Source organism: Eleutherodactylus coqui, chromosome 2, assembly GCF_035609145.1.
Source record: "Eleutherodactylus coqui strain aEleCoq1 chromosome 2, aEleCoq1.hap1, whole genome shotgun sequence".
In the NCBI taxonomy this organism is placed as follows: Eukaryota; Metazoa; Chordata; class Amphibia; order Anura; family Eleutherodactylidae; genus Eleutherodactylus; species Eleutherodactylus coqui.
The window spans coordinates 318,404,696-318,417,236 of NC_089838.1; the positions used below are offsets into that span (position 1 = coordinate 318,404,696).

The following is a 12,541-nucleotide window of genomic DNA, read 5'->3' on the forward strand; positions in this document are numbered from 1 at the left end:
GATTTGCTGAAGAACATGGTTTGGCCACCCCAGAGTCCCGATTTCGATCCAGTTGAACTACTTTGGGATCATCTGGACAAGTATATTCAAGATGTGCCAGTGCTACAATCATCCTTGGAGGTTGCTACCTGAGAGGTGGGCTGCAGTTGGAGCTGAAACTTTTGATAAACTGACTGACAGAATATCCCGCTGTCGCAGTGCTGGGACTGCTGATAAGGATGGATACTTTTAGAAAAATTTAAGAAAATTATTACTTCATTCATATGTAAACAATCTGTATGAGTACAAAGCATTTGTGTATGCCTAGATAAATCCATAATCAGTACAATCTACACTATTTTCTTTTATTCATTTCTCGACAGTTTGGGTGGTGTATTAAAGTTAAAGGTTTCTTCGAGTTATTTATTTTATATTTGCCCCAAACTATTTTTAAAAAATATGCTCACCGTGGCATTCGACCCCTTGACCCGGCATCTAACAGGTGACATCACCTGGCCAGAAGACTTGTCACGTGGGCTTCTAATGTAGAAGCTCCAAGGCAGGTTTATGGGACATCACTGCTGATGTCCCTGTCCAACCTCCTAATGACTGCCACAGTCACATGGTGGAGCAGAATGCAAGGGGGAGGCAAGTACGTATGTTTATTTCCCCATAGACTTCATCCCTCCACTGCCACCAATGATTTTAAACTGGAAAATCCCTTTAATGAGCAGTAGTGTATATAGTATCTAGAGCTGACAGGTGGTGTGGTTGTTATGAGCTGATACATTTTTACGGACACTGGCTGCCATAAGTTTGTAACCTGATTAGTCATCCACAATAGAACACATTTCTCTTGTCTATGGTTATGAATATTTGTAAATACCCTTTATCAATAGAGATTGTGCTCACCAAGTGCTGGCTGGCCTAGTAGTGAAAGCTGCATAGGAACTGTCCGCTTTACGGTAGACAAGCTGCTGTACATAACCTGCAAAGATAACAATATGTAATTCTCCTGTACAAATAGTAGATATTTAGTTATCAGCTAATCTCGTTATCACATGGCCATAGGCTCTAGATCACAAATCTATAATGTTCTGTTAATTCCAAAATTAAAAATTGTCCTTAAGTTTTGGATCGCAGTTATAACTGTATAAGTAAACCGGCGCCCACACTAGATCGACTCTTGCCTCCCAGTTTATATCAAGAATGCATTATTCTATCACCTTCTGGTTATGTTGTCCGGGTTCGTACAAGTGCGGACATAAAGGGTGCATTTGTTGTTCTGTTATGTGGGTTACTAAAGATTTTTCTTCTACTGTTACTGGCAAAATCTTCCTGGCTCAATATATTAATTGTAACACAATATGTGGTCTATTTGATCCCGCGTTCTACGTACAAATCGCAGTAGATAGGCTTACCACTCGCAGCCTCAGAGCGCGGATTAGATGGCATATATAGGACATTGCCAATGCTACAAATCAAACTGTTTCTCAGTATTTCGCTTTAGCACATTGTGGGGATTTCTCTTCCTTTACAGGTTTTGGGAATAGAACAGGTTACACGTCCAGTATGAGGTGGGGGTGATTACCGTATGTTTCTCAATAAGGAGGCCTTCTGGATGTTTATTCTGTCCACATGTCTCAATCGGAGGTCTGAGTTTGTATTACATTATTAAGTGATTCATTTCTTTCTTATTTGTATACACTTTGTTTTTATATTTGTAGTGTGTGGTTCACACCATGTCCAGGTCTTGGTTAGCATCCGCAGTGCGTCATTTTCTTTCCTATATATATTTTTATTTTATTCTGTAATCTTTGTAACTTCTTTTGTAACTATTTCTTTAACATCTATGTCCCCCACGAGGGGACATCCCTGTTCCGTGTCGTTTGAAATTGTAAATAGGGAGGAAATACACCCAGAAGTAAAAATCCCAGGCACGGAGTACAATGATAAAATCAGGTATTTAATTGGACCCGAGAAAACAAACTCTGATCGAATTCCTTTTCTGCATCCAAGGATAGGAATGAAGAGGGTGTACGACTTAGCTCAGCGGTTCTAATGAGATTCAGGAACTGGCGAGTTCCATCAGGAGCTTGTCTCTGTGGGATAAATCCCACTTGCTCCGCAGCGACCAGCAATGGAAGAATAGTAAAGTGCCTGTTTTAGCATAAATCTTACCATCCGTATTCAGTAAAGAAATAGGATGACAATTAGCTGGAGATGGGGTTTCCGTAGTGGTATGTGTAAGGTAACATTAAAAGCTTCCAACATTTCTGAAGGAAAGACACCCCCTGTCATTGACTTATTGAATACCAAAATTAAATAGAGTGCTAGGAGGGTGGAATTTTTTTTGTGATAGCCATTGGAAAAACCACCTGGCCTGGGGATGTATAAGATTTTAACATTTGATGGCTTCTTGGACTTCAGATATGGAAATTTGTTTAGAAAGGGAGGCTAAAGCCCCATTTAGACACAACAATTATCGCTCAAAAGCCGTATTTTGAGCGATAATCTTTGTGTCTAAATGTGCCCATCTTTCAGTTTTCACCGAACGACGGTTTTCAGTTCTGCTTGAACAGCTGATAAGCAGGACCGCATGCTGTGTTCTGCCAGCAGAGATCTGATAACAGCTAATAACATTGTTACGAAAAAAATCCAGCTTACCATTTATGTGGAAAATATACATTTACCAAGGCAAAAAGTACATTATTAATTTCGCAAACCAAGATCATAAAATGGGTCAAAGGGTCTAGATATAAAGTTCGTTGGGAAAATTATACTGAATTACAAATTGCAATTAATACTCCTCTTTTTTCTTAATAGGGTTGCATGCAAGAAAGATACAGAAATCCGGGATGTAAATATTTAGAATGACTCTCTTACAAAATGTATTTCCTGGGCAAATAATACATCTGTATGTAACGTAAGGGCCTCACGCCATAACAAGCTATGTTTAAAGGGACTGTTTAGAGCCTTAACATTTAGGTAAGAAATACTGATAGGCACGATGCATAATTAAAAGAAATTCTGTGCCACGTTCATGATACTCAGAAAGTGGTGGACATATAACATAATAAGTGCCTCTCATTAATATAACAAAAGTAACAAAGTAACAAATTAAAAAACTGAAAAGTTGTATTATATTGTTCACTTAGTGCACATTGCATAGTAGGTAAATAATTTGGAGGTATTAACATATTTCAACATCATGAAGGGCTCCAAAATGCAAATAATTGTTGTGAGATGATAACTGATAAGTAAACAATTTAAAGAGTATAACATTTTAACATCATCTTGAAGATACTTATCATTTTAGGAATGACCATTCTGGCTAACAGATGACCAGTCCTGTTTGATCCGAGGTGAGGACTTGTTTGTTAAAGGATGTTTGGTTTGTTCGGGAGTGTGGATGTCCTGCTTCTTCAAAAATGACAGCCCATCAATTATAGACATTACGGCATAGCACACTCCATTTCACGAAATAAGAAGCTTGTTGGGGAAGCCCCATTTATAATCAATATTAGCACCACGGAGAGCAGAAGTGACCTGGTAAGGAATCTCTTTGCCTTTCTTCATTCAGGAGCCGCTCTTTGGTCTGGTAAATTGGATATGAGCCAGAACATCCCGTGATGCATTTTCCGGAACAGAACAGGCTTTGGGGATCCTGTTTGCTCCATCAATGGAGTAACTAATGAGGGCAGAGATGGAAGTTGGCTGGAAATCTTTCGCATATCTCTAGAAATATCCTTTTGGAGGGACAGAAGCAGCTCCTTCAGTGTGTTGTAGTTAAATCATTGTCTGAACCAATGTAAGCTTGTAGACTTCAGGAGAGGTTTTCCATGTCTACAACCTCAGCAGTAGTAATGTTAGATTCTATTTTTAGAGGAAGGACCTTTGGAATTATGGGAAACCTGTAGAGAGTCAGGGGTACCTCTTTTAGAAACTTCTCTGGTATCGAGATTCAGTTGCGATGTTCCCAGAGAGGAAGATCGAGTTGACGATTGTTGAGAATGAGAACCGTATTCTTGGGATGTAGCTGCCACATGTTCTGGATCCAATCTGCGATCGGTGGGATTTGTGTCTCCTTCAACACCCTGAAGGCCGGAAGGTGAGCTGCTTTGGAGCCATAAATGATCAGGAGTATAACATGCATTCAAACATGGTTTTATGCAAGCTTTTTGTGTTGTTGTAAAGGATCGATCACACAGATAAGTGACTACTTTGTAATGTAATGAAAGTCTTTGTGGATGATGGCCACTTAAAATACTGATTTACAAGGAGCTGTAAAGCTTGAAGTAATTAGAGTATTCAAAAATTAACAATAAAGAAGGTGTAATGTTGTTGACACCTGGAATTCAGCCACCAGCCCGATGGGGAGGGTAATCCTCTGGTCCTGCTCCTTTTTCTTCTGCCTTCCAGGGCTGTATGGCCCTGTATAACTAAATTTGTTGTTTGATGTGATATGTACACCAGCAGACAGTCCCGAAGCATCGGGGTTCCGCAGGCGTCTGTCTATATGAGGTGACACTGCTTGTGCGGGGAGAGGTTCTCTCACTAACCTGGTGGGCCTTCTGCCTGCTCCTGACAGCTCCAAGGGGTCCCTGCTGCAGGCGAGTGGAGGCTACCTGCCTGCTGGCAGGCAGGTGGGTCATCTTGCACAGTAGATTCTTCTCATCTGGAGTCCTCCACCTACCAGGACTTAAAAAGGTTCTGGAGCCTAGGCCACACCAGGCTTGGCTCACCTGCAGCCACTCCTGGGATCCAGGAGCGCAGTGAAAATTAGCCGGAAGGCTAGGGAGTGTCCCATGGGAGTCTCCTCCCTCCATTCTCCCAACTCTCTGCAGCGTGGTCATGCTGGGGAGTCAGGGCTCCCAGACCACAACCAGGCCCGGATCTCAGCTGCCCAGAACCAGGGCACAGGAAGCCTCCGGAAGTATACATTAAAAGATGTGGACAATATGACCATTAGAAAAGAGGAGGTGCACTCAATCACCATAGAGATTGTATTTCTTTATATCAATCTTTCCCCTCCTCCTTTTATCTTATAGTTTCCCATATGTCCCATTCATGGGGTATTCCTGCAGGCATAAGGATCTCCTGGTCTAGTTCAGCTCCACAGAGGGACACAAAGACCTGGCTGCTGCACCCGGCTAGCGACTGAGCACTGCGCACTCAGCTGTGGTGGCACTGATATGTCGGTGATGTTAGTGCCCTCTGTGTCGATGGTCCTGGCTAACTGAGCACATGGGGAGTCCTGCTGCTATTGAGGAGACAGACAGGAGATGGGGAGCAACTACATCTTGAAGAAGAAGATTTTTAGATGTTTAAAAATACTCTGGAGATGTGGGAGGGTCAAATAATAGTAATGAAAATAATAATATTAATAATAATGAACAGTAATAGTAATTTTCAGAGAGCCAACTTTTTTCAAAAGAATTTTCAAATACAGTTTTGTGAACCTCATGCATTTTGTTTCAGCCTGTTGCATAATGACAGGTCAAAACTTTTGCAGCATTTGAAGTTTTGGTTCTTGAATGTATGACGTTTTTGCTGTACAGTGGAAACACAGAATTTTAATAAAAAACTAAACTACAAATAAATATATTTAAATATTTTTTTTTTACTTACCCTGCCTGATATTTTTGATTGCTTCATCTCTTCTGTTCAAACCAATTCTCTCCCACTGGTCGGTGGCATCAAGATAATTGGCTGCAACTACACCGGGGGTCATAGTGATCATGTTCTGTTCTCCACAACCACGTGGAACAATAATTAAAGGATTGAGATTCGAACCATCTAATGCATCCTCCACCAATTGGCTGACTGGGCTTCCTAAAATAAGTTGTGAAACATAGTTTTGAGATATAGTAAGTGAATCATAATCTTAAAAATGATGACTTTTAGAGTTGAGGTGTAAAAGTTTTAGCAATCCTTGACTGTAGCTGGGGCATCATAGGAAATTTGTCTCATTTAATGCTATTAGCTGCTGTGGGTTTTACACAATCTCTTATGCATAATACACAGTGCAGCTGCAGGGTACTGGGGAAGAACAGCATGTATGAAGTCATAGCTGTGGTACAAAGGCATCTTATACCTTGAATAGTCACAATTGTTTCAACGTCTGTCCTAGGTACAATGTTTTTCTCATCCAGTGGAGTTACAGTCTCTTCCTGAACACCACCTATTGGAGGTAAAAGACAGATCAGGCAGTGACAACTGTAGTTGTGTGGTCATGGTTAGAAAATAATCACATCTATAATGTTCTGAAAACCATTATTAGGGTAGTTTCATGACTAATCTTATCATTGAGGGATAGAAAGAAAAAAATTGTCTTGGGTTAACTTGCTTCTAGAATGAAAGTCCATCATTTCATAATAATATATTATTCATGGTTCACTTCAAGTAAATAATTTCTAGTGAATATTCATCTTTTTTTCAAAAACTATCATTAAAGCAATGTAGACTCTATAAACCAATTTTATTGTTCCAATGCATCTACAATAACAAAGTAAAGTAACTTTGCAAATAGTCTGCATTAAAATTATTCTACCATCTTGTGAATACAGTGGTAATGCAAACCTACAAATCTCTGTGGTAACATATGCAAATATACCCAACGTGTAGTGTCTAATTCTATAATCAAGTGTTAAGGCCCATTTAGATTATTGCTCAAAATTCGCGCAAAGGCCATCTTTTGAGAGATAATTGTTGCGTATAAACACATGCTTATTGTATACTTTTCATACACTATTTATTCATTGCTGACTCTAAGCTAGCTTGAAGTCAGCGATGTGTCTTATTAAGACGACACACTGAGTTTTCAGCGTGATAGCGCTGATAGCATTCTTTCAGCAGAACAACAGAACTGAATGCAGATAACAGACCTTCAGCTGTTATCTGCATTCAGCGAAAGGCTTCATTTGCACGCTAATAAACTCTTAAGTAGCCGAGTAGCAACTTAAGAGTTTATGCAAAATGATCGCTCAAAACTGTCACTGAAACTGACGTTTGAGCAAATTCAGAGCGATCATTGTTGCGTCTAAATGAGTCCTAAGTCTACTCCCAAATCATCATTTTGTCCAATCTTCTTTGTAAACTAATGAGAGTAGAAGAGGGCTCAGACAAACAATAGATAATTGTGAAGTTTGTGGGCTCACCTTCTCCTTTGACCTCTGGTTCCAGTGTCACTAATTTTATATTTTTTGTCAAACGAACGCCTTCTGGCTGAAAAACAATATAAGGATATAGGTTAGTTGTTTCCTATTGGGCAACTGATGCAATGAGATATATATCAGGTCTAAAAGAATAAATACAGTGATCTACTGGTACGACTTGAAAGGCAACTTTCAAAAATGTAGAGCCTATAATCTTTTAGTGAATGTGTGTTTCTGTTTCTCTCTTTTTACGTATGATTCTGGCAGTTGATTTGAAAATGATCAATACAAAAAGATGGAGATGGGGCTACAGAAGTTAAAAATATAGTAAAAAAAGAAAGAAAAACATTAATTTGTGTGAATGTTGGATTGCTAGAAACATTAAAGACTACATATGTTGTTTGAAGTGATTCTAAGACCACATTTTTCTATAATGTAGAGTATAGAGACTTGTCTTGCTTACTTACCACAACTTTCAGTTTCTTCCGGACACCATCTGACACAAACTGTCCAAATACTGCAGCCTTCACCTCTATTTCATGTAAACCCAGATTCAATGGGACAATAATGTGAGGAACAGCTACAGAAGACTGAGGATTAATAAAGACAAACTGCTGGAAGTTTGCTTTGGCCGTAGACAGACTGCAAAACTCTGGGTTGTGAGTAAGTGTCACTCGTACCTAAGAGGAAGACATTAAAAGCTATGACAATAGGGAAAGGAATATGGGAATGCGAATACTGTCCATATAGAAGTTTTGGAATAGACTTGGCTATAAAGAAGATAAAGGACATAAAGATCAACAGACCTGCATCAAGTAAGATGTGTTTGTGAGTAATTGTTAATCTAACAAAATGTGATGAAACATCAAGAGCCAGCTGAAGTTTTATGATAGTCTATGATAATGTAATAAGTAAAACAGACTCATGAAAGTTATGAATTGCACTCATAGTTGTGGAGCCCTCAGAAGCTATTCCTTACCTTGATCCTTTCGTTGCCATAGTTGTAGAGTACGGTTCGGATTTCTACCTGCTCATTTCTCACCACAGAGTATGGGAGCCTCATGTCCATGAAGAAGTCCTTTATTACTTGAATTTCATAAGGCTTGGCAACACAAATACCTGAGGACAAGACAGAAACCCTCAATGTATATAATAGACTGTATCGACATTTAATCTCACATAGCCTTTAATATGTTTTCTGATCATGACATTTAAACAAATCAGGAATTATTTGGAAGGAACCACCCAAATCAAACATCATCAAATAAATTTGGCAGAAGCTTTAGAAACTATATTTCTTAAAGATTAACATAACCAGAATAATACCGGTAAACATTTGAAATCCTCATCATAATCACTAGATTCTGGCTAGCCTGTCAGTAGACATGGAACATGCCGACATTGATACCTTTTATGTTAATTGAGTGAATTAAAGATGCAAACTTTCAAGAATGTTGCCTACTATAGAGTTACAGTGCTAGGTGTCATATAATAGTCATCCTTGGGTGAGATATTGCACAGCTGAATATATCCCAATGATCACTGCTACCATAAAACAAATATTATTGTATAGATTTTTCTGATATATTAAATTGCTTAATAATTCCGTTATCTGACTACTTATACTCTACATCTGTGTTTTCATGGGGTCATTACACAAAGAAATATGCAAAACACACCTGTAAATTAACACCTGGCCATCTTCCTAGAAGATACTGAGCCCCTATCATGGGTTATTTACCTTTATTTTGAGAGAGACTCACAGCCAGGACCTCCCAAGTAGTGATAGAGTCCTTCAAGAAGAGGTTGAGAACTTTGGTTGAAATTCTAAAGAAAAAATCTCAGTGAAAGGAATATATAAATTATAGTATCTGCATATAGTGTTTTATCGTGCTAATATTTTTAAAAGAGTAAAGGAAGTAAACTCCCAAAAATAGCTGCCACGGAGATTTCCCTTTGTCATCCTGTATTTTATGCCTCAATGGTCCTGTAGTAGAATGGTAGGAGAGAGCAAAGGAGAGGGAGTCTCAGATTGAAGCCATAGATGCCAGTACCTGGTCCTAAGGCTGCATGTGCCACAGAGATAGTTCACATAGCTGCTACGGGGCCCTTGAAGAGAGGAGCCAGCCCTTGCAGTTGCAATAAAAATTATTCAAACTTTCAGCTGTTTGCAAAAAAACAATCATACCAGAACGATATGAATAGCTTAACGCAAGTAACATAACAAGTGCCTTCTGCAAAGTCAACACAAAATGCCATTTTGCTGAAAGTTTGTAAGTTTGTCAAACTAATCTGCCCTGGGGGTTGAATAATTTTGCTTGCAACTGTAGTTGCTCCCACCTCCTTTACCACTGGGTGGCAAAACTTTGCAGGATTTTCAGAGAAACCGTGTTACTAGTGTCATGGAATATAAAGTGTTAAGTTTCAGAATGCAATAAGTGTATGTTTCTTACCTTGTATTGGACTATTGACCCTTAAATAGAAGACTAAAACCTATGCTTTGTAGTGCCAGTAACTAGGATTTTAAGATAAGAAGTCAACAGACAAATTAAATAAGGCTAAGCTATGTTAACAGAGAAGACACACAGCTATTGCAGAAATATTGTCTAATGCAACAGCAATATCCTGACTTAATTTCTATGTCTGAGACGAGCCTTAAGAGCTTTGAGAATATTTGGTAGATGTCAATAAGTCTTATGATCAATAAGTATTTTCACCTTTGTAACAGTAAACTACATAACACTAATCTTTGTACCAGGCAACACTTGGATATGCCCTCGTCTTACTGTATAAGAGTTGGCAATGTTGATAATAAAGTAGAATTTCATTGAGATTCTCACTGGAGAAGTGTCTTGACATAACATGGAGTGATTCATGCTATTGATAGATAATTGCTAGCAAATCTTCTCATCACGAATTCCATATCTACCAATTTGGCACCTGGCAACGAGGTCATCAGATCGGTACCGGTGTGGTCCGATAACACTAGCAAGTATGGGTAGCACAACAAAGCACCATAATAAGGATAGGGAAAGGGGGTATTTTGGCCATAACCATTGGGCGCCTCCATTCTGTTTATGCCATCTTACTAAATCCACACATTTGGAAAAGTGACTACTTAATGTCTCCTGGACCTCATGTGGAAGTAGAAAATGATCACACTCTCACAGTACAATATGACTGCTTTGCTATATTTAAAAACTAATTAATATTTCCTTTAAATAGTAGTCATGAATTGTGAGAATTACCCATTATTATCAGGTCTTTCTGTCATTGACTCTATCTTCCAGAACCAGGACTCTGGAAATTCTGTTCTGGAAACAATATCAGCATCTGGGAGATAGTCATCATCATCATCACCTGCAGAAGAAAATATGGCACGTTTATAGCTGAACATTTTTGAAGTACTATAGAATTCACTATATTTAAGTAGGTCCTCCACCTAAATGTGTCTTTACAAAATTACAATTAATAAAATCGTAAGAGAGAGAGGCCCGGTTTAAACACATATTCACATCTGAGACTTTGATAGCATATCCATGGGATATGCATTAAAATTCTGATAGATTGGGGTCCCAGATTTGGGACCTGCATATATCTCCAGAATCCCCCCTCTACCCCAAGTTACCTATCCTGCCTAAATTAGGTGCTTGGGTGTCGGCTGGGTTATCGAATAGTCAAGTAGGGCTTTCAGCCTACATGTTTCGCTTTTGGAGCTGAGAAATGGAATTAAAACTGAAATAAATGTCTTTCCATTATCTTTTTCCCCGTTTATTTCAATGGGTTTTCAAAAAAAAAAAAAAAAAAGGAATGCTTTTTCTCTGCTGCCATTCTGTTAGTTTCAGATTTTTTATTGGAACCAATAGCGCCGCAGACTGTTCAGATATTGCAGATCGAATTTTCCGCAGCAGATCTGCAACATTTGAACATGCCCTTACAGCTTTACTAAGGGTCTGCATTCTACTGTGTACTTCCCCCGATCCCACTGAGCTCCCACTTCTTACTTCTGCCATGTGTATCTGTGTCTTTTAGAGCTTTCTCCTGTTCCCTCTTCTGTGTGAAATATTTGCAGCAGTCCAAGAAAGCGTCCAAGCATTCTTTGCCTTCCAAGATGTTTTCTGCTCGTCTTTCACAGTTGTGACCCATTGGATTATCATCCATGCCATCAGTGCAGCATTTTCTCACTGAATCTTTGTACTTGGAGGCTGAAAAATACATTTTCACTAATAATTATGCCCAGTCTAAAGTCATATTTACACAAATTAGAGCAATCCCAACTAACATCAGTATAAAACTCAAGATGTGAGCTTACGTGGAAATTCCTACTATTTACAGTGAAATTGATATGGTTTGTGGTATTATGAACTCAAGTCAGTTTGTGCCATGAAGTATTTGTCTTTATTAATTACACTTTAGGTGATGAACTAGTTATATAGTAATAACATAGGAAAGTTAAAGGGGTTCTGACATTAAAAAAAAAAATTTGTACTCACCTTGCCTAGCCTCGCCCGATCGCCAGGCATGTCCCCTCCAGCCGGCATCTTCTTCTGTGCCTTTAAAGCAGAGCAGGAGCGGTCAAAAAGACCGCTTCCTGCTCTGGTCCGTCCGTCAGGCACTTCCGAGGTGAACGGACGGACCGCTCACAGCAAGCACGTCACAAGCAGTGCTTGCTGTGGGCGGCCCGTCCGTCCTGCTGAACTCCGGAGTGCTGCGCATGCGCAGTGGAGACGCAGCCCGTCCTGACTCCTGTCAGAGGGCACCTCTCCACTGCGCATGCGCGCGATCCCGGAGTGGCGCGGCTCGTGCAGACAGAAGAGGAGGAACAGCGCCTGCCGGGAGATGACCCCCCCGATGTCAACAACAACAGAAGAACAGGTAAGTATTATCTTTTTATGCTTTAGCAGCCATTAAACTATTGGTTCCCTGGGTCCATTAGGCAGACCAGGGAACAATGGCTGCTAAAGCATAAAAACATTATTCATGTCAGAACCCCTTTAAAAAAAGGTTTAAAAAAATAAATAGAAAAAGTTCACTGAGGTCAATGTATTATCCTGTAATGTGGATACAAAGAAACAACCCCTATGTGGTAGAAGCCATTTCTCCTCCTCTTCTTGCTCACTGTGCAATTTTATTTAAGGACACCAAAGAGTTCAACAATACCTGCTATTGAATGTGCAAGCAAAGTCTGAAATTCTAGTTAATAAGACAAAAAAGTGAAACCCTTAGCTAACTGGATGATCATCGTCCACTGCCCTTCATCTCACCATAAGTAGCCTTTTGTTCAACTAGTTGTGCAGAGGAGCGGCGTCTCCGAGCAGCACGGACTTCACAATGTGGTTCTGATTGTGGATGAAATAGAAATAAAAAGAGTGATTAACATTTGCCTTTTTGGCAGTCACAGTTCA

General features: G+C 39.5%; 1 protein-coding gene across 1 annotated transcript in view; it reads right to left on the reverse strand.

Annotated features, from left to right (window-relative positions):
• Window positions 1–12,541, reverse strand: part of C3 (complement C3) — a 47,946-nt gene that overhangs the window by 21,169 nt on the left and 14,236 nt on the right. The window contains exons 16-25 of the mRNA XM_066593741.1: window positions 12,401–12,475; window positions 11,141–11,341; window positions 10,385–10,496; window positions 8,878–8,963; window positions 8,116–8,255; window positions 7,604–7,816; window positions 7,140–7,206; window positions 6,077–6,163; window positions 5,611–5,814; window positions 892–967 (exon numbers count right to left, since the gene is read on the reverse strand). Coding sequence (XP_066449838.1) covers window positions 892–967; window positions 5,611–5,814; window positions 6,077–6,163; window positions 7,140–7,206; window positions 7,604–7,816; window positions 8,116–8,255; window positions 8,878–8,963; window positions 10,385–10,496; window positions 11,141–11,341; window positions 12,401–12,475 — 1,261 coding nt within the window. The remainder of the gene's footprint in view (window positions 1–891; window positions 968–5,610; window positions 5,815–6,076; window positions 6,164–7,139; window positions 7,207–7,603; window positions 7,817–8,115; window positions 8,256–8,877; window positions 8,964–10,384; window positions 10,497–11,140; window positions 11,342–12,400; window positions 12,476–12,541) is intronic.